The sequence below is a fragment of the Oncorhynchus keta genome, chromosome 15 (genome assembly GCF_023373465.1).
Source record: "Oncorhynchus keta strain PuntledgeMale-10-30-2019 chromosome 15, Oket_V2, whole genome shotgun sequence".
NCBI classification, from domain to species: domain Eukaryota; kingdom Metazoa; phylum Chordata; class Actinopteri; order Salmoniformes; family Salmonidae; genus Oncorhynchus; species Oncorhynchus keta.
In genome coordinates this window covers 9,167,099-9,189,296 of record NC_068435.1, presented here as the reverse complement: position 1 = coordinate 9,189,296, position 22,198 = coordinate 9,167,099, and the positions used below count along the sequence as shown (strand labels likewise).

The 22,198-nt window shown below is 43.1% G+C and overlaps 1 protein-coding gene across 3 annotated transcripts in view; it reads left to right on the top strand.

Annotated features, from left to right (window-relative positions):
* Positions 1–22,198, top strand: part of LOC118394384 (anion exchange protein 2-like) — a 62,715-nt gene that overhangs the window by 16,803 nt on the left and 23,714 nt on the right. For 2 of the 3 annotated variants that reach the window (XM_035787553.2, XM_035787554.2), the window contains exons 2-6: positions 8,055–8,226; positions 19,016–19,178; positions 19,651–19,904; positions 20,602–20,747; positions 20,904–21,172. In XM_035787553.2, the coding sequence (XP_035643446.1) occupies positions 8,158–8,226; positions 19,016–19,178; positions 19,651–19,904; positions 20,602–20,747; positions 20,904–21,172 (901 nt within the window). In that variant the 5' untranslated portion in view covers positions 8,055–8,157. Of the gene's footprint in view, positions 1–8,054; positions 8,227–12,935; positions 12,975–19,015; positions 19,179–19,650; positions 19,905–20,601; positions 20,748–20,903; positions 21,173–22,198 lie in introns of those variants that run through there. The other variant, XM_035787555.2, reaches the window with a different exon arrangement.

Sequence of the window (22,198 nt, the reverse complement as noted above, 5' to 3'; positions counted from 1 at the left end):
CACGTCTCGAATGTTCAGAAAGTTAAGCTTACGTAGCAAGAATCTTATTGACTAAAATGATTAAAATGATACAGTACTGCTGAAGTAGGCTAGCTGGCAGTGGCTGCGTTGTTGACTTTGTAGGCTAGCTGGCAGTGGCTGCGTTGTTGTTACTACACTAATCAAGTCGTTCCGTTGAGTGTAATAGTTTCTACAGTGCTGCTATTCGGGGCTAGCTGGCTAGCTAGCAGTGTTGATTACGTTACGTTGCGTGAAAAGAACGACAATAGCTGGCTAGCTAACCTAGAAAATCGCTCTAGACTACACAATTATCTTTGATACACAGACGGCTGTGTAGCTAGCTATGTAGCTAGCTACGATCAAACAAATCAAACCGTTGTGCTGTAATGAAATGAAATTAAAATGTGATACTACCTGTGGAGCGAAGCGGAATGCGACCGGGTTGTTGAGTGCGGAAGTTCTATTCAGTAGACTTTGGCTAGCTGTTGGCTAGCTAGCAGTGTCTCCTAAATAGTCTCCACATTGACTCAGTACAGGTACCCCCTGTAAATAGTCTCTACATTGACTCAGTACAGGTACCCCCTGTATATAGCCTCCACATTGACTCAGTACAGGTACCCCCTGTACCCCTGGTACCCCCGGTACCCCCTGTAAATAGTCTCGTTATTGTTATTTTATTCTGTTACTTTTTATTTTACTTTTTTACTTTAGTTATTTTGTAAATATTTTCAGAACTGTATTTCTTGAACTGAATTGTTGTTTTAAGGGCTTGTAAGTAAAGCATTTCACAGTAATGTCTACACCTGTTGTATTCGGTACATGTGACAAATAAAATTGGATTTGAATTGCAATTTGTACAATATGTTACGAATTTGCAATAAGTATGATATGTTAAAAAAAAAATTGTGGCTACCGTTAGCTAGGTGGCTAACACTTACGTTACCTAGGCTAAGGGTTAGGGCTAAGGTTAGGATTTATGTTAAAGGGTTAAGGTTAGGGGAAGGGTTAGCTAACATGCTAAGTAGTTGCAAAGTAGCTAAAAAGTATTAAGTAGTTGCAAAGTTGCAAAAGTTGTTCATGATGATATTCGAACACGCAACCTTTGGGTTGCTAGATGTTCGCATTTTACGCCAACTAATCCACCCGAACAACCCCACTCCTTTCATTTTTACGTTAAGTAACCTTCTGTCTTATGTAACCATACCAAACCTAACATATCATTCAAATTTGCGAGTCCCGAATGTATATTTTCTAGTCTATGAGACCAGGCTGGCCATCTTACCCTGATGCCCTAAAATCTAAAGTAGAGTCCCTCAAATATCTTCAGAGTACACGTCACTTTCCAACAACCTTATGTTCCGTGAATGGCTTCAGTGCCAAAACGTTGATCAGGTCTGACCAAACACGTGTCGCTAAGGTCTTCTATCCTATATACGCTCACTAGTGGTGCATAAACAATCATGCTAATCTTTTCACACACACATTCTTAACCCCATAAATCGTTGGCAGGTTGCCTAACATGGGCCGTGTAGCGCTTTGCTTCAGTAACCCGGCCCGCCGTTTACAAATCCACCATGGATTGACCTTAACATTCCACCGACCCACATCAACAACAAAGGCAAGAGGAGGTACAGCGTGGTAATCTCCTTCATCCCTTTTGCCATTCTCATTGTTTAAATGCTGGCTGGCGAATCTGGAGCTTTTTTCCCCCACTAAGCGCTTTTATTATTGATTTTATATGATTATTATCTGATTTATCCTTGATCCAGAAATGCTGTCCGGAGGCTTGTGACATAATTACAGAGCCTCCAGTTGCTTGCAGAGGCCAAATTGATCTCTGTACGACGATACGGTGCGCCTCACAATTTTTGTAACAATGCGGAGGGCTCTGTATAGTTCTGTATAGCAAACACAAACTCACTTCCTTGACAACAGCCCTGCTCTGCTCCGTGAAGCGCAAGAAGTATGAAAGTCCTGACTTCTACAGAGGCCCTATCACAGTATATGCTGTACGGCCCATTGCAGAAGTCAGATTGACCATGCAGAGTCTTTTAGCTCTTTGCATCTATGAGGGAGGAGGTGATGCCAGGGGTTGAGGGTCCTCGCCAGAAATAACCATGGTCCCTTTGTGTAGACTACTGATACCTCATTTATCAACCTTGCGAACATTTCTCACTAAATTCTGGTGTATGTGGAGTTTCTAGGATTTTCCTGCGTTACAAATTATTGGGATTTATCACTGTTTGCACGCAACATATATGCATGTTTTCATTGATAAATCAGAAACACAGGCTGCTGTATTTGTGCGTCCATGAACAAGTTTTACAACCCCATCTTGAAAATGCACTCTATGCACCTTTTATGGTAACAAAAAACGCCCTCATTTGCTGTACAATTTGTAGATGTTGGAACTGGGCCATGATAGTTCCTAAAAGAGAAGCGCAATGGCAAGTTTGATCACATTTCTGTAGAAGTGTGGGCAGAATATGCTCATTTTTTTTGCAGTGACTTTTACATACTTAAAATGCATGCCGCCTATAGCAAGTGCCAAACACTGGCCGCGCATTCTGCAACATTGATTGATTGTCTAGTTGAGACATTTAAAAGTAAATGCTTCAGCCATCACTTTTATGCAGAAGATGAATTGTTGTTCAGTATTTTGTTATCAATACATAGTGTTTTATATCTTCTGCCTTGGTGGCTCTGAGATTTTATTGGCTAAGATGTTGTGCTCCTACTGCACAGCATTATTGTAGCCTACCCATACTGTCAAATATTTTAAATAGGCTACCGGTCTATTTACTTTTGAGCATGCTTGGCTATTGAGGGATGGATAAATGGTAGCATAATATTTCTCCTGCAATATATTATTTAGGCCTATATAATAAAAGTAAAATAAACATATTAGGCTCCATGCTTCTCTGCGATCTCCTTACTGAATGTAAATCCATTTCTGTTATCATTAGGCCCACAGTTTATGAAATATTTGTATATAATCTACCATTATTATAATTCCTGTGCATCAAACCACCTCCATTTCCCCTAAGGGAACAATACAATTGATTAATCACCAAAGGTACGCATGGGTCTGAGGTATACTTGGAGATGGGCACACTTTCCTGGGACATGGGGCATGCTGGGTTTAGAGTCTTTCTTGTGTGCACGTGGTTACATGTGCAGTATGATGTATGGTATGTATTGTATGGTTACATGTGCAGTATGATGTATGGTATGTATTGTATGGTTACATGTGCAGTATGATGTATGGTATGTATTGTTACATGATGTATGGTATGTATTGTATGGTTACATGTGCAGTATGATGTATGGTATGTATTGTATGGTTACATGTGCAGTATGATGTATGGTATGTATTGTACGGTTACAATGCGTTGTAAAACGTGTTATGAGAATACCACTTTTTTTCTTAGCGATGCCTCAGCGATACCCTCATTATAACTGAATTTCAGTGTGTTCAAAAGAGGTAAACCCCTGCCGTGGGTTCTCCAGAGGGGACTAGAAGTGAAGTCAGCTGGAAATACTTTTATGTCTTCTTCAGTGTTCTTTATGATACAGAATCAGTGTGCCAGGAGAAGTGTCGATTTGGTATCAGGGAGGGATGGGTCATGATTTAGTCCTCAGATGGTTCCCTGTGTCGATTTGGTATCAGGGAGCGATGGGTCATGATTTAGTCCTCAGATGGTTCCCAGTGTCGATTTGGTATCAGGGAGGGATGGGTCATGATTTAGTCCTCAGATGGTTCCCAGTGTCGATTTGGTATCAGGGAGCGATGGGTCATGATTTAGTCCTCAGATGGTTCCCTGTGTCGATTTGGTATCAGGGAGGGATGGGTCATGATTTAGTCCTCAGATGGTTCCCAGTGTCGATTTGGTATCAGGGAGCGATGGGTCATGATTTAGTCCTCAGATGGTTCCCAGTGTCGATTTGGTATCAGGGAGGGATGGGTCATGATTTAGTCCTCAGATGGTTCCCAGTGTCGATTTGGTATCAGGGAGCGATGGGTCATGATTTAGTCCTCAGATGGTTCCCAGTGTCGATTTGGTATCAGGGAGGGATGGGTCATGATTTAGTCCTCAGATGGCTCTCTTCCACTTTAATGGAATGAAGGTTGAACTGAAAGGGATGGTAACGTAATCAGAGACAGACTGACACACACACACACACACACACACACACACACACACACACACACACACACACACACACACACACACACACACACACACACACACACACACACACACACACACACACACACACACACACACACACACACACACACACACACTGCTTCTGTATGTAGGAGTAATATTGAGACTTATGTCGTCCCCTTATTGTTCTCTAATGCGTGTGTGTGTGTGTGTGTGTGTGTGTGTGTGTGTGTGTGTGTGTGTGTGTGTGTGTGTGTGTGTGTGTGTGTGTGTGTGTGTGTGTGTGCGTGTGTGTGTGTGTGTGTGTGTGTGTGTGTGTGTGTGTGTGTGTGTGTGTGTGTGTGTGTGTGTGTGTGTGTGTGTGTGTGTGTGTGTGTGTGTGTGTGCGTGCTTCTGTGTCCTAGTCTTCGAGGGCTTTCAGAGTCACCTGCTTCACCATACGACGGATAAATAAAGACTAAAGTCGTACCTCAAGCAGATGCAAACACTCTGTAGTGAGTGACGACAACATCTCCACATGAATTATGCTGTGTAATGAACCCCCCCCGTGACATCACATGATTCAGCACTTATCTGTACTGTGGATCCACCACCCCTACTCCAATATAATAATGTATGATTATCACATGTTATACATACATAATATATAAGTGTCATATCATTCCCAACCAGGAAGTGTCAGAGGATACCTTTAATTAATGAACATCCTCCATCCCGTTTCTCCTCCCCAGTTTACGGGATGTACTATTTCCGAAGGCAGTAACCTTGCGGCAGTGACCTTGTTGATGTGAACCATACTGACACTCCTATGCTCCAGTGGTGAGACGGAGTATATACACTTATCTCTTATCACTTGAAGGAAGAGAGGGGTACATCTCAATAGTCTGAGGTGATGCCCTCTCGGTTCAGTAGATGTAACGGGTCAGGGATGAGGGATGATGAGGAGAGGAATCACCCTGTAACGTATTGAGATGCATCCATGGGAAACAGGGGGATATGGGTTCCATTTGGATTATACAAAAGTGAGAGAAACTTTACACGAGACCAACATAATGTCAATACTTGACCTGAATTTGCATAGCATCACAATAATGGCGTGGAAAATGCTGACTGTGTTAATTTACTTATGAAATTATTTGGGTTACACATTAGGGGGATTTCCAAGTGGACTCTGCCTACACGATATGGCAACCCCCACTATCTGACCATGGCCAGAACACAATCTGGCAACCCTGACCCTCAAGTGCTGCGTTGGGATGTTCCTGCGTGTCTGAACGTCATCGAAGGGACATTTGTCAAGATATAGTCCTGTTATCTAAATACCAGGTACCAATCTGGCAACCCTGACCCTTAGTCGCTGCTTCTAAAAAGCATATGCAGTCTCATGATAACTGCTATATGTTATTCTCTGTTGAGGAAAAACTCTCCACTAACAGAGAAGCTCTACACTGTTTTAAGTGTTTATGAATGTTATCTCACTTCTATCGAATATGCGAAGCAGTGAGTGAACCGGGTCAGTGTTATTGAGCTTGGCACTCGCACCATTGTTTGACGGTAATTGGACACGGGTCAGCTTCGCACCACTGTGCTGTTAGCCCACTGAGCTAAGGCCTAGGCTTTCGCTCGGGAAGCTAATGTAAGTCTTCAGATCTCAGGCAAAGTTACTCATCACGTTAACCAGGTGGCCACTACCGTAATAGACCATGGTAACTAACACCAGCTAAGTCCTACAAGATGCTGCCTGTCCAGCTGAATGGATTTTCTCCCTCTGGAAAATACAGCCATTGGATGTTGTGGTCTTGCCAAGGTGGATACATCCTAATCTCGTCTAACCCATTCAGAACACCGCAATGCTTAGCAGTGTTTTCATGATGAAGCTATCACACAGGTTTTCATGATGAAGCTATCACACATGTTTTCATTGTGAAGCTATCACACACGTTTTCATGATGAAGCTATCACACATGTTTTCATTGTGAAGCTATCACACACGTTTTCATTGTGAAGCTATCACACATGTTTTCATTGTGAAGCTATCACACACGTTTTCATGATGAAGCTATCACACATGTTTTCATTGTGAAGCTATCACACACGTTTTCATTGTGAAGCTATCACACACGTTTTCATTGTGAAGCTATCACACACGTTTTCATTATGAAGCTATCACACACGTTTTCATTGTGAAGCTATCACACACGTTTTCATTGTGAAGCTATCACACACGTTTTCATTGTGAAGCTATCACACACGTTTTCATGATGAAGCTATCACACGTTTTCATGATGAAGCTATCACAGGTTTTCATGATGAAGCTATCACACGTTTTCATGATGAAGCTATCACAGGTTTTCATGATGAAGCTATCACACGTTTTCATGATGAAGCTATCACACACGTTTTCATTGTGAAGCTATCATTGTGAAGATATACACGTTTTCATTGTGAAGCTATCACACGTTTTCATGATGAAGCTATCACACGTTTTCATGATGAAGCTATCACAGGTTTTCATGATGAAGCTATCACAGGTTTTCATGATGAAGCTATCACAGGTTTTCATGATGAAGCTATCACAGGTTTTCACGATGAAGCTATCACACGTTTTCATTGTGAAGCTATCACACACGTTTTCATGATGAAGCTATCACAGGTTTTCATGATGAAGCTATCACACACGTTTTCATGATGAAGCTATCACACGTTTTCATTAAAAACACGCTCCCATAAACTCAGTGCTAGAGAGATTTATTGCTGTTGTTATTTGCCCCTGTGTTGGCCCCAATTAGAATAACAATACTGTGATTGGCTCAGCGGTCTATAAGGCACTGCATCTCAGCTGTACAGGCATCACTACAGACCCTGGTTTGATCTCGGGCTGTATTACAACCGGCCGTGATCGGGAGTCCCATAGTGCGGCGCACAATTGGCACAGCGTTGTCCGGGTTAGGGGAGGGTTTGGCCTGGGGTAGGCCGTCATTGTAAAATAAGAATTTGATCTTAATTGTTAAATAAAAGTTTAAAAATGATATGTTGTTGTTCACTCATGAGGGGTTATATATATATATATGCCATTTAGCTGACGCTTTTATCCAAAGCGACTTACAGTCATGTGTGCATACATTCTACGTATGGGTGGTCTCGGGAATCGAACCCACTACCCTGGCGTTACAAGCGCCATGCTCTACCAACTGAGCCACAGAAGGACCACGTCTGGGTTGTCTGTAACGATGTGCGCTGAGAGTCAGGAAGCAAGTTCAGGGAGTGAGTATTTTAATAAATAAACACAACATAATACAAAATAAAAAACACGAACAACGTACAGACATGACACAGGAACAGAAACAATAACTCCTGGGGAAGGAACCAAAGGGAGTGACATATATAGGGAAGGTAATCAGGGAAGTGATGGAGTCCAGGTGTGTGTAACGATGGTGACAGGTGTGCGCCTGGTGACAACGAGCAGCCTGGTGACCTAGAGGCCGGAGAGGGAGCACATGTGACATTGTCTCATGGTCGATATGGTAAAGCCTTTAATATGGTTAGGGTCAGGACCCTGTGACCTGTCTAGGAAAAACCCTAACCCTACTTATAACTGTTATATTATTATTTTGTTAGGGCCCTGACCTCTACCCTGGTCTGTTGACGTGACCCGAAGTGTGTAAATGATATTGTGACAATTGATATTGCATATGTCATTATTATGGACTTATAATCACTATGTAGGAAGTACAATGGAGATGTTCATTGATATAATTTAAATCACTACCCAAAATAAAATGTGCATGATTGAAGAAAAAAAAAAGTGACCTAAATTTACCAATATTAAATTTGATCAAGACGAACAAAACAATTCCTGTCCTTTTTTTGTTGTTGTTGCAGGTTATGCTTCTCAAAAGTCCTCTGTTGAGTCAGAAACAGAGTGAAAAGGGCTAAGGACTGCATCACAATATACTGCCCTGACCTCGTGACCCCGCACGGAGCCATGAGTAACCCTAAGGATGCCAGCGACACCAATGTCGCCGCCAGCACCAAGACCGCGGTCACGTCAGCCGTGAGTTTAAACTTTACATCGATACACATGAGTTATTCTAGACCAGGGTTTCCCCAAACTCGGTCCTCGGTGACCCCAAGGAGTTCACGTTTTGGTTTTTGACCTAGCACTACACAGCTGACTTAAATAATCAACTAATCATCAAGCTTTGATCATTGGAATTAGCTGTATCATGGTAGGTCACAAAACAAAACATGCACCCCTTGTGGGTTTTTAAAATTATTTTGTACCTTTATTTAACGAGGCAAGTCAGTTAAGAACAAATTCTTATTTTCAATGACGGCCTAGGAACAGTGGGTTAACTGCCTGTTCAGGAGCAGAATGACAGAGTTGTACCTTGTCAGCTCGGGGACACTAGGCTCCCCTGCCGCCCCGGTTCCGAGGACCGAGTTTGGGAAACAGAGTTCTATACACACGCTCTAAACACACATTATTAGACATTTATTTATGTATTTATTTGTTGGTGTTTTACTTATTGGTCAGGTAATGCTTACATTGCAGCAGTAGTACCTGCAAAGCCAATTTCATGCTCTATTACAAATGAATCAAAAACCAAAACCGTTTGTTGAGACAGTGCTGCTGTGTCGTGACCCCAACGAGTAAATGTAGTTGAAATGACATCATTACAACCATTATGACATTTCAATCAATTTTGCTCAGTTTTACCTGCTGGGGACATGAGCTAAACCCCACTAACTAAGACCCAGTTTTGCCTGCTGGGACATGAGCTAAACCCCACTAACTAAGACCCAGTTTTGCCTGCTGGGACATGAGCTAAACCCCACTAACTAAGACCCAGTTTTGCCTGCTGGGACATGAGCTAAACCCCACTAACTAAGACCCAGTTTTGCCTGCTGGGGACATGAGCTAAACCCCACTAACTAAGACCCAGTTTTGCCTGCTGGGGACATGAGCTAAACCCCACTAACTAAGACCCAGTTTTGCCTGCTGGGACATGAGCTAAACCCCACTAACTAAGACCCAGTTTTGCCTGCTGGGGGCTAAACCCCACTAGCTAAGACCCAGTTTTGCCTGCTGGGGACATGAGCTAAACCCCACTAACTAAGACCCAGTTTTGCCTGCTGGGACATGAGCTAAACCCCACTAACTAAGACCCAGTTTTGCCTGCTGGGACATGAGCTAAACCCCACTAACTAAGACCCAGTTTTGCCTGCTGGGGACATGAGCTAAACCCCACTAACTAAGACCCAGTTTTGCCTGCTGGGACATGAGCTAAACCCCACTAACTAAGACCCAGTTTTGCCTGCTGGGGACATGAGCTAAACCCCACTAACTAAGACCCAGTTTTGCCTGCTGGGGACATGAGCTAAACCCCACTAACTAAGACCCAGTTTTTCCTGCTGGGACATGAGCTAAACCCCACTAACTAAGACCCAGTTTTGCCTGCTGGGGACATGAGCTAAACCCCACTAACTAAGACCCAGTTTTGCCTGCTGGGGACATGAGCTAAACCCCACTAGCTAAGACCCAGTTTTGCCTGCTGGGGACATGAGCTAAACCCCCAGCTAAGACCCAGTTTGCCTGCTGGGGACATGAGCTAAACCCCACTAACTAAGACCCAGTTTTGCCTGCTGGGGACATGAGCTAAACCCCACTAGCTAAGACCCAGTTTTGCCTGCTGGGGACATGAGCTAAACCCCACTAGCTAAGACCCAGTTTTGCCTGCTGGGACATGAGCTAAACCCCACTAACTAAGACCCAGTTTTGCCTGCTGGGACATGAGCTAAACCCCACTAACTAAGACCCAGTTTTGCCTGCTGGGGACATGAGCTAAACCCCACTAGCTAAGACCCAGTTTTTCCTGCTGGGACATGAGCTAAACCCCACTAACTAAGACCCAGTTTTGCCTGCTGGGGACATGAGCTAAACCACTACGACCCATGAAGTGTTTTGTTTTTTTTCCGCACTGTTGGCTAGTTCCTCTCAGACATGGGTGATATGTGGTGGTACGACGCCCACACGCCAGCATTCCTGCCTAGATTTACTTATTAATACCAGCTTTGACTTAACCCCAATGCTCATATCGGGGGTGGGAGGGAGTGCTTGTGGGTGGGCGGTTAAGATGGTCGTGATGATGCTTGCGTGCGTGACTGGGAGTATGTGTGTGTGTGTGTTTGTCTGATAAAGGCAATTTCCTCCCCCTCTTGTCCGTTTTAATCTTTGAGGGCTGGTTGCTCTCGGTCAAACAATAGACGCTAATCTGAACAATTGCAGCCCAAAGAAACACCTTTCATTACTATGGCAACCTGACGGACCATACGCACCTGTCCATCACTGCTGGGGTTGGTGGGGCATTACCACTCACTGGCCTTTAGCAAGGTTTTGTTAACCATATTTTTCTCCCCAATATCATGATTACGATCTTCTCTCATCGCTGCAACACCCCAACGGGCTCGGGAGAGGCGAAGGTTGAGTCATGCGTCCTCCGAAACATGACCCTGCCAAACCGCGCTCCTTAACACCCGCTCGCTTAACCCGGAAGCCAGCTGTACCACTGTGTCGGAGGAAACACCGTTCAACTGACAACCAAAGTCAGCCTGCAGGCGCCTGGCCTGCCACGGGGAGTCGCTAGAGCGCGATGAGCCAAGTAAATCCCTCCCGGCCAAACGCTGGGCCAAATGTGTGGGACTCCCGGTCACGGCCGGTAATGACAGAGGCTGTAGTGGCGCCGCAACACTGCAATGTAGCGCCTTCGACCGCTCTGCCACTCGGGAGGCCAGAATTGAACTTTCAGAGGCTGTGTGGAATACACTGAGTATATCAAACTTTAGGAACCTGATATTGAGTTGCATCCCCTTTTTGCCCTCAGAACAGCCTGAATTCTTCGGGGCATGGACTCCGCAAGGTGTCGAAAGCGTTCCACAGGGATGCTGGCCTATTTTTACTCCAATGCTTCCCACAGTTGTGTCAAGTTGGCTGGATGTCCTTTGAGTGGTGGACCATTCATGATACACACAGGAAACTGTTGAGCGTGAAAAACCCAGCAGCGTTGCAGTTCTTTAAAAATATATAAATATTTACCCCTTTTTCATGGTATCCAATTGCTAGTTACAGTCTTGTTGCATCGCTGCAACTCCCGTACGGACTCGGGAGAGGCGAAGGTCGAGAGCCATGCGTCCTCCGAAACACAACCCAACAAAGCCACACTGCTTCTTGACACATTGCCTACTTAACCCAGAAATCAGCCGCACCAGTGTGTCGGAGGAAACACCGTACACCTGGCGACCGTGTCAGCATGCACTGCGCCTAGCCCGCCACAGGAGTCGCTAGTACGCAGTGGGACAAGGACATCCCTGCCGGCCAAGCCCTCTTCTAACCCGGACGACACTGGACCAATTGTGCGCCGCATCATGAGTTTCCTGGTTGCAGCCGGCTGCGACAGAGCCTGGACGCGACACCCAAAATCTCTAGTGGCACAGCTAGCACTGCGACGCAGTGCATTAGACCACTGCGCCACTCAGGAGGCCCAGCGTTGCAGTGCTTGACAGACCGGTGTGCCTGTCACCTACTACCATACCCCATTCAAAGGAACTTAAATATTTTGTCTTGCCCATTCACCCTCTGAAAGGCACACATACTTAATCCATGTCTCAATTGTTTCAAGGCGTTAAAAAAATCCTTATTTAACCTGTCTCCTTCCCTTCCTATACCCTGATTGACGTGGATTTAACAAGTGACATCAATATGGGATCATATCGTTCATCCGGATTCACCTGGTCGGTCTCTGTCATACTCTGTATATTGACTCATGTATTCATTAAGTCAAGTCACAATGTCATCCTACCAACAGTAGCCTCTATGCATACTGATTCTATAGCCAGCAGAGTACCTCAGAGTACCTCACATCTCATTAACTTAAACAAAAAAATGTTTTAATGTGTATGTCAGTGTGAAAAAATGTTATTGTGTGTAAAATTACAAAATAATTAAAAGCTAGAGCTTTTCCAGAGCTCTAGTAATTTCACCAATGTTGTCGTTCACTCACTGTACGTGAGTCTGCTTCTTCAAGGAGTTACACATTAGCCAGGCTTAATTTCAGTGTTGGTACTTGACTGGGAATGACAGTATTACCATAAATCTATTTTGTTTTATGTTCCTTGTGAGGTGTGTGTTTGATTGAGAGTCACAGTTTGTTTGTTTAGTGTGTGTGTGTGTGTGTGTGTGTGTGTGTGTGTGTGTGTGTGTGTGTGTGTGTGTGTGTGTGTGTGTGTGTGTGTGTGTGTGTGTGTGTGTGTGTGTGTGTGTGTGTGTGTGTGTGTGTGTGTGTGTGTGTGTGTGTGTGTGTGTGTGTGTGTGTGTGTGTGTGTGTGTGTGTGTGCTCTGCATGCGTAGAACCCCAAGGCGGCCTGGTAATCTGCACCAAGATTATATGCGAGTCCCAAATGCCAGCCTATTCCCGATATAGTGCACTACCTTTAACTAGAGCCCGGACAAAAGTACTGGACAAACGTACTGCACTATATAGGGAATAGGGTGCTTTTTGGGACGCCGGCTATGAATCTTATACGGGGGTCATTATGTCACCGGACAAGGTCTACTTCCTGTCTGGACGGACTACTCTTGCCATGTGACCAGAGGCTTTCCAAAAAAACTGCCCAAACGTAGCTTTCCCCTGCAATTTTAGATTGCCTTTTTGTTGTAATGCTCGTCATGAGCAGCTAGCGTCCTTTCGCTACATGACTGTGACAGATAGCTGACGCTACATGGACTTCCTGCTTGAAATCAAGGTGAGTGCCCTGGGGGCTGTTCCAGACAGCTGGATCAATGAGTTACCAGCTAACTGTTCAAAATGACTAATAACTTAATATTTAAAAAAATAAAATAGACAAAAAAAATGTACAAGGTATAATTGAATCGACGACTAATATCCAAATATAGCTTCTTAATCAACCAGAAAATCAAGATTTATAACCCACAGGACACACACTGGTTGAATCAACGTTGTTTCCACGTCAGTTCAATTAAGTGACGTTGAACCAACGTTGAAAAAAAACGTTGTGAGCCCAGTGGGATGTGGCTGTTTATCAAAGTTAGCTGACTAACTGAATAATTCTATGGATGTAGCCATCGGGGTGAACAACAATGACAGAGGCATCAATAACAGTGTTCTTTCATTAAATGATTTAACTGAAACAGTTTAATAAGTCATTTCTACAAATGATTGAAAGGACTTGGTACACCATCAATACCATAGTATATGGGGGGGGGGAGATTAGACAAGAAAATCACCTTGAAGAGCTTCATATTTTATATTCAACATAGTTTTGATTTCATTCTATTAAATTATTTCATCACAGCACAATTATGTATTTGTCCAGACAAGCTGTACTGAGCCAGCAGTGTGATGCCAAATCCCTTCACTTTTTGATAACTGTTTTTACAAAACATTGATTTTGTTTCCAAACCTTTAAAGCTCACACACAGTGGTATAATCACTAAGGACTGTAGTTTTGTGAGACTCAAGGTCTCCCCCCTACAAATGGATAACTGGATAACATACTGTAACTGGGCAAAACTGAACGTTTGTTTACAGCAACCTTCAAGATCTTCACACATTCACATTCATCTCAATCACGACCCAGCTAATATCACTCAATCACTGTGAACATCACAGTAAAGAGAAAGCATAATAAGTGTATCAGGATAGTTGAACGTGAAGATTACCACAACCCTTCTCAATCAAAAAGGGTTTTAGTACGCATTTATGTGGTTAACATTGTGTTCCAAAAAATGATTTCCCGGGAATTGAAATAACATCACGGATTGGACCCCACCACCGCAGGGGGAGAAAAGGCCACGGAAGGTTCAGACGCAGTTACATAACACCACAGCAGACTCTTAACCACCTGGTTTCCCAACACAGCGGGTCAAACCAAATGTCTCTGGCTTTGGTGGGAAAATGAACAGCAACACAGCCTAGAGTTTCAAATCTTAGTGAGCAAAGTAGCTGTTGACTATGGTTTTGATTCATAGGTACATCAGGTATCTGGGGGGTAGCCTACTAGTTAGAGCATTTGGCCAGTAACAGAAAGGTTGCTGGATCGAATCCCTGAGCTGACAAGTTCTGTCAAAAAAAATCTGTCATTCTGTCCCTGAACAAGGCAGTTCACCCACTGTTCCCCCAGTAGACTGTCATTGTAAATAAGAATTTGTTCTTAACTGACTTGCCTAGTTAAATAAAGGTTCAATAAAAAATATGCATGTATTCACTAAGACACTAAGATAACCCACAACTGTGGGTTACAATATACAACAAATGATGTAGATGCCAGCCAACCAGCGAAATCAAACATATCAAGTTATCACGTAACTGTAGTAGCAGTACCTGCCTTCCATAAAGGATGGACTATCTATAATACAGAGGCAATTCAATAGCAGGTCTCAGGAGGCCATTCCATTTCTGTGCAGGCACTGGTCAGATGATGCTAAATGTAACGCTACACAGCCATTTGAGCTAACGTAGGCTAATGCGATTAGCATGAGGTTGTAAGTAACAAGAAAATCTCCCAGGACATAAACATGTCGGATAGTGTCAGAAAGCTTAAATTCTTGTTAATCTAACTGCACTGTCCAGTTTACATTAGTTATTACAGTGAAATAATACCATGCTGTTGTTTGAGGAGATTTTGAACATTTTTGAACATGAAAAGTTATTCATAAACAAACTAGGCACATTTGGGCAGTCTTGATACACATTTTTTTTAACAGAATGCAATGGGGCGGCAGGGTAGCCTTGTGGTTAGCGCGTTGGACTACTAAGTGGAAGGTTGCAAGTTCAAACCCCCGAGCTGACAAGGTAAAAATTCTGTCATTCTGCCCCTGAACAGGCAGTTAACCCACTGTTCCTAGGCTGTCATTGAAAATAAGAATTTGTTCTTAACTGACTTGCCTAGTAAAGTAAAGGTTAAAAAAATCAGTCTAAAACTTTGCACATACACTGCTGCCATCTAGTGGTCAAAATCTGAATTGCAACTGGGCTGAAATAATACATTATGGCCTTTCTCTTGCATTTCAAAGATGATGGTACAAAAAAATACAAAATAACATTTTGTCTGTATTATCTTTTACAAGATCTGATGTGTTATATTCTCCTACATTCATTTCACATTTCCACAAACTTCAAAGTGTTGAACCCCAAATAGTGTTCAAATGTTTTTCTCATAGATATTGTATGTAAAAAGAAGGTGTAGGTGAGATGGGTGACTTTCAAGAGTAGAGTACAAATTATCAAGCAAAACAAGAAATGAATCCGTGAGCTCAGGCGGCCTGGTAATCTGCACCCGAGATTATATGCGAATTATCAAGCAAAACAAGAAATGAATCCGTGAGCTCATATTCAACAGATTTAAGAGGTTGTTTAGGCAAGAGCTATAATGGCCTCTATTGGAGTCAGGTGTTACTGATGAAATTAAATGAGACACATTAGTGTGTGTGTGTGTGTGTGTGTGTGTGTGTGTGTGTGTGTGTGTGTGTGTGTGTGTGTGTGTGTGTGTGTGTGTGTGTGTGTGTGTGTGTGTGTGTGTGTGTGTGTGTGTGTGTGTGTGTGTGTGTGTGTGTATATATATATATGCACTGTGATGACTGATTTTTAATCATTCTTGAGACACTTTTTCTACGTGTGTGCTGTAGTATATTTGTACGATATTAAGATATTTACCCAAGTAGCACTAGTTATTAGGTCCTGCATGATCTGGATTGTTCAGTTTTGTGACCTTTTCATAAAATGTACCTGTAGTATCACTCAGCTGTTTTAAGATTCCCCCTGATGCAAGCATCTGAAACGATATTGCGAATGGAAACGTCAAGCTCTGAGCAGATGAAAAATGTGACTGTGTCGTCCCGTCCAGTCCCTGAGGAGCTGTGTCATGAAACAAGATGGCTGCTAAATAGGGGACCTGAGGTTAATCCTTTGTGGCGTGGAAAAGTTTATTGTTGTGAGGATGTGGTCTGTTGATTTATCTTAGGACTCACTGCTCAGAGATTGCTGAATCACAGGGAACAACTTTTACTTTCACTCACTGAGTACCTGCCCGAAGGCTGATATACTGTGTGTATATGCTATGCTAGCATTAGCTCAATGGTACCATACCTTTGCATTTGCGATTGTGGCTCTGGTTAGCATTAATATTACGATAACCAACCCATACATTTTGGGTATTTGTTTCTCCCCTATAGATTGTGCTATGAGTTTGAGACTATGTTTGATTAGGTCAAATTCGTATTAGCATAGATTGTGGCCTATTTGATTGAGTTTTTTTGTTGTCCTGTATTTATTTTATATTTTATTTTATACCCTTACGAAGGTAAAATGTCTAAACAACACCAACCTATGTACCAAAAGGTTTCAGGCTTGAGCTCAAACTAAGTGAACCAATGTCCCCTTGACTTTTCCCTTCCTTTTATCTAACCTCGTAGCCTTACCACAAAGAGACAAAACCTCAGAGACACTACTGTTTATGTAGCCATGGGGGTTGCGTTAACCCGAAAGGAGGCCAGCCCTGGGCCTGTATTCATAACGTTCTTCAAAGTAGCTGATCTAGGATCAGGTACCCTCTGTCCATGTAATATTATTTATTATGATCTAACAGGCAAAAACACCTACTTTGCGAATATGAACCCTGGCATCGGCGTGGGGCAATATTTCCCCTGCTACCCAGAGGTGGGCCTCCTCTGAAAACAAACTCTGTTGGATGGACAGAAAGCACGCGAGCCACCAGTGAATCCTTGTGATAACATCCCCTAAATTCCATCCTTATGGATTACATCCCACAGGCAGCAGGGGGCTGTAGCCTCCACCCTCAGCCCCGTTGTCAGAACATAAGTCAGTTTACTGTTCCTGGGGGTGATCTGGTTCAGTTTCATAGCATTTCAAATTGTTTATTTGAATAGGGACAGATACAATTAAAACATTGACACATTGAATATACAAATAGACGGAGATGCATTGCATCTTGACCCTTTAAGCATATGCTAATTTTCAGCATTGTCTCTAAGATGAGAATGATAGGGTTGTATCTGGTCACCACTGTTTTCTTAAATGTTTTTTTTTTATGGAAATACTTGACAGTTGGGGTTGACTTGTTATGATCTTGATATTGTTTACTGGTTGGAAGTACAGTGCTTGGTTACAGCCTATGAATTTTATACATATTATTTTAGTAGAGAGCAACATTTAAAAACACATTTTTATTTAACTAGGCAAGTGAGTGGCAGTATTTGTTGTTTTGTTACCACTTTACCTGCATTTTCTTTTTTTCTTCTTTAAAAAAAAAGTCAGTCAAAAACTTCTTCAGGATTGGTGGGTCCCCTGCGGGACGGTTGAGCTAACGTAGGCTAATGCGATTAGCATGAGTTTGTAAGTAACAAGAACATTTCCCAGGACATAGACATATCTGATATTGGCAGAAACCTTCAATTCTTGTTAATAAATCTTCTTCAGGATTGGTTGGTCCCCGGTGGGACGGTTGAGCTAACGTAGGCTAATGCGATTAGCATGAGTTTGTAAGTAACAAGAACATTTCCCAGGACATAGACATATCTGATATTGGCAGAAAGCTTAAAATCTTGTTAATCAAACTGCACTGTTCAATTTACAGTAGCTATTACAGTGAAATAATACCATGCTATTGTTTGAGGAGAGTACACAGTTTTGAACATGAAAAGTTATTAATAAACAAATTAGGCACATTTGGGCAGTCTTGATACAACATTTTGAACAGAAATGCAATGGTTCATTGGATCAGGCTAAAACTTTGCACATATACGGCTACCATCTAGTGGCCAATATCTAAATTGCACCTGGGCTGGAATAATACATTACGGCCTTTCTCTTGCATTTCAAAGATGATTTTACAAAAAAAAAAAAAAACTTTTTTTTTTCTTCTATTTATTATCTTTTACCAGATATAATGTGTTATATTCTCCTACATTCCTTTCACATTTCCACAAACTTCAAATTGTTTCATTTCAAATGGTACCAAGAAAATGCATATCCTTGCTTCAAAGCCTGAGCTACAGGCAGTTAGATTTGGGTATGTCATTTTAGGCGAAAATTGAAAAAACAAATATATACTGGTATATATATTGCAATGAAATGCAATACTTGAAGAAGTATCAAGTCAGTCACCTGGCATGTACCAGTGACTTTGTCTCCCCCTAGTGGTGTCTATGATGCCATGCACTTTGCACTTCCTTGTCTACCAATCATATCCTCTAGTCTTCAAACTGAATTCTGCACCTCGAAGCAAGTTCCACTGAAATTGTTTCATGGTTCCCCTCTAATCAGGGACTGATTTATACCTGGGACAGCAGGTGTGTGATTCCCCTCTAATCAGGGACTGATTTATACCTGGGACAGCAGGTGTGTGATTCCCCTCTAATCAGGGACTGATTTATACCTGGGACAGCAGGTGTGTGATTCCCCTCTAATCAGGGACTGATTTATACCTGGGACAGCAGGTGTGTGATTCCCCTCTAGTCAGGGACTGATTTATACCTGGGACAGCAGGTGTGCGCAATTAATTATCAGGTAGAACAGAAAACCAGCAGGCTTCAGACCTCGTAGGGTCTTGAATACCCCGGCTCTATAGCATAGCACATGAGCTGTTTAATGACGATGCACATTTACTGTTAGCAATTATGCTATTGGCATGCCTTTTCTTAAATGTCCTAACAAAAAGTTGCTCTAGATGTAACGTTGTACGTAGATGTACGTTGTGAAATTATCACTAACTTTCCACCCATACCCTCCTCCCCCCGCCGCCGCTAGCCGGTCCAGCCGCCGCCCTCTCCTCGGCGGATTGACGATGACGAGGACGAAGAGCGGGACCTGAACAAGACCCTGGGAGTGCAGCGGTTCCAGCAGATCCTCCACCCGCCGGCCCGTGGACCACCAGAGAAGCACCGGGCCTATAACGAGGAGGACTTTGAGTGTGAGCCACCCACCCAGCCAGCCAGCCACCCACAGCTGATTTAGCCTAGTTACCTCTCATATCTATTCAATCACTGTTTCATGCAGTGACCATATAGGGCTATGTAATTACATTGTGTTTGGAAATAATCTGTATAGACAGAGACAAATGTGGCAAATGTGTGTTCGCTTAATATGCATATCCCTGCCAGTTAAATACCAGAGGACTTGGATAGGGAGCCATCTTCTCCATGGTAAAATCAGATCAAATCAAAATGTATTTATCACATGCGCCGAATACAACTGGTGTACTGTAGACCTTAAAGTGAAATGCAACTTACAAGCCCTTAACCAACAATGCTGTTCATGAAATAACAAACGTTTACTCCAGTTATTCTCCTGACCCTGTGGAAATTACCATACTACTGTAGGTTCTGTTTCACTTTACTTCCTTGTTTGCGTTTGACATCAGTCATATCAATCAATGTCTCCAGACCACCGCCACTCCTCTCATCACATCCACCACCCGCTGTCCAAACTTCCCCCGGAGGGGAAGAAGAAGAAGAGCAACAAGAGGAAGAAGGGAACGGGACGGAGAAGAGGATCCGGGGCCGGAGGAGCTCCCACCATAGAGGAGGACGAGGAGGAAGAGGAGGCGGAGGAAGAGTCCTACAGCCAGTACGATGGAGAGGGAGGGCAGACCACCACACCTGATACAGACATGGACACACACAACGCGGATGTGCAGGTGGAGTCACAAGCTTACAATGGTTTATACAGTACAAAGGGTATACACACCATACATACTGAGCACACAAACACAAACACACACACACACACACACTGTAAGACACACGCACACACACAAACACTATAAGACACACAGAAACAAACACACACACACACACACACACACACACTATAAGACACACACGCACACACACACACACACACCCACACTATAAGACACACACACACACACACTATAAGACACGCACACAGACACTTACACACACACTAGAAGACACACACACACACACACACACACACACACACACACACACACACACACACACACACACACACACACACACACACACACACACACACACACACACACACACACACACACACTATAAGACCCAGACACACTATAAGACACACACACACACTATAAGACACACAGACACACACACACACACTATAAGACACAGACACACACACACACACTATAAGACACACACACACGCACGCACACACAGACTATAAGACACACACACACACACACACACACACACACACACACACACACACACACACACACACACACACACACACACACACACACACACACACACACACACACACACACACACACACTCAGCTCCTTTCTTTCTGAATAGGTAGTCTTCTTCCTCATTGACCCTAGTCTGTCCTTTCTGTAGTTCTTTGTGTCTGAGGATGACTGTGCCAGTGCCACTCCTACTCCCACGCCAAGCCAGCCTGGCAGTGCCAGCTTTCCCAGACACCTCACCATCGTACCCGAGACTGCCCTGGGCACCGACCTGCCAGAGGACGCCACACCTACTGAGTGAGCAAAACACACATGCACAGACTGATATAGCAATACACACACACAATCATACATACTGTACATACAAACAGTAATACATATTCATACAAATTCACATAGAGCCTCTGTCTGTATATCTGTCTGTCTCTCTGCATGTCATTGCCATGGTACCAGTAAGCCAGTGGACTCGGTGTTGGCCCCTCACAAAGGGAGGAACGGCCTGTCCTCCGGCCCCTCCCGGGAGTCCCCTAGCCCATCCACATGGGGTTCCATACCTCCCTCCTCCAGAGCACCGCCCCCTGGTGGTAGCCGCAGCTATGACCTGCAGGAGCGCCGGCGCTCGGGCAACATGACGTGTGGGCTGCAGGAGCATCACCAGCGCCAGGCCACTGACGACAGCGAGGCCCAGATGCTGGGGTCCGCCGACCTGGATGGGATCAAAAGTGAGTACCAATCAATCAGTCAGTCAGTCAATCGACAAATCAATCATATTTTTCCGAACTTGAAACGACCTGGATTTCAATGACTACACAGTGGGACGATTCCCATTTCACTGTGACATCATATAAGGATTTAATGACTAAACTATTAACCTTCGTTCTGTAACATGTTTTAATAACTAAACTATTACCTTTGGTACTGTGAAATGTTTCAATGACTAAACTATTAACCTTGGTTCTGTGACAGCATTTCAATGACGAAACAGGGGATTCATTGTAGTATTACTACAACACCATTGTAGCACCATTTTAATGACTTTACAGGAGACTAACGTTATACATTACTGTGACATCATTGTACCATTATTTCCATGACCTCACCTGGGATTAACTTTGATATTACTGTGACATCATATCAGCATTCCCTTGACTACACAGGAGATGAATGTTGAATATTCTGTGACATCATAACATCATCATTTCCATGACTACACATGAGATTAATGTTGATATTACTGTGACATCATAGCATTTTTTTGTGACATCATAGCAGATCTTCCATGAAAACACAGTGGGATTAACTTTGATATAACTTCAGACTTTACTATGACATCACTTTAGCATCCCTACATAGGGCTATCATCATTATGACAATTTTTGTATTTCTGAACACTTTACTGTGACATCATTATATGGCATTAATATGAGACCATGCAAGCAAATTACATATTATTTTTGATATATAGTGCCTAGTGAAAGTCTACACATCTATTGCACAATCTTCAACATTTTCTGCCTTTGAATTTTTATTTCAAAATGGATTCCATATTTCTTATGTAATCCACAACCTACTCCCCATTTTCAAAGGGAAAGAAAATTATAGAAAGTTTAAAATATATATTAAAAAAATAAAATGTTAATACGTGGTACCTTTTGGCATTACAGCTGTGAATCATTTTGAATAAGATTCTACCAACTTTGTCCTACAACACAACTATGGGACGTCGTACTCTCGCAAATCACGCCTGA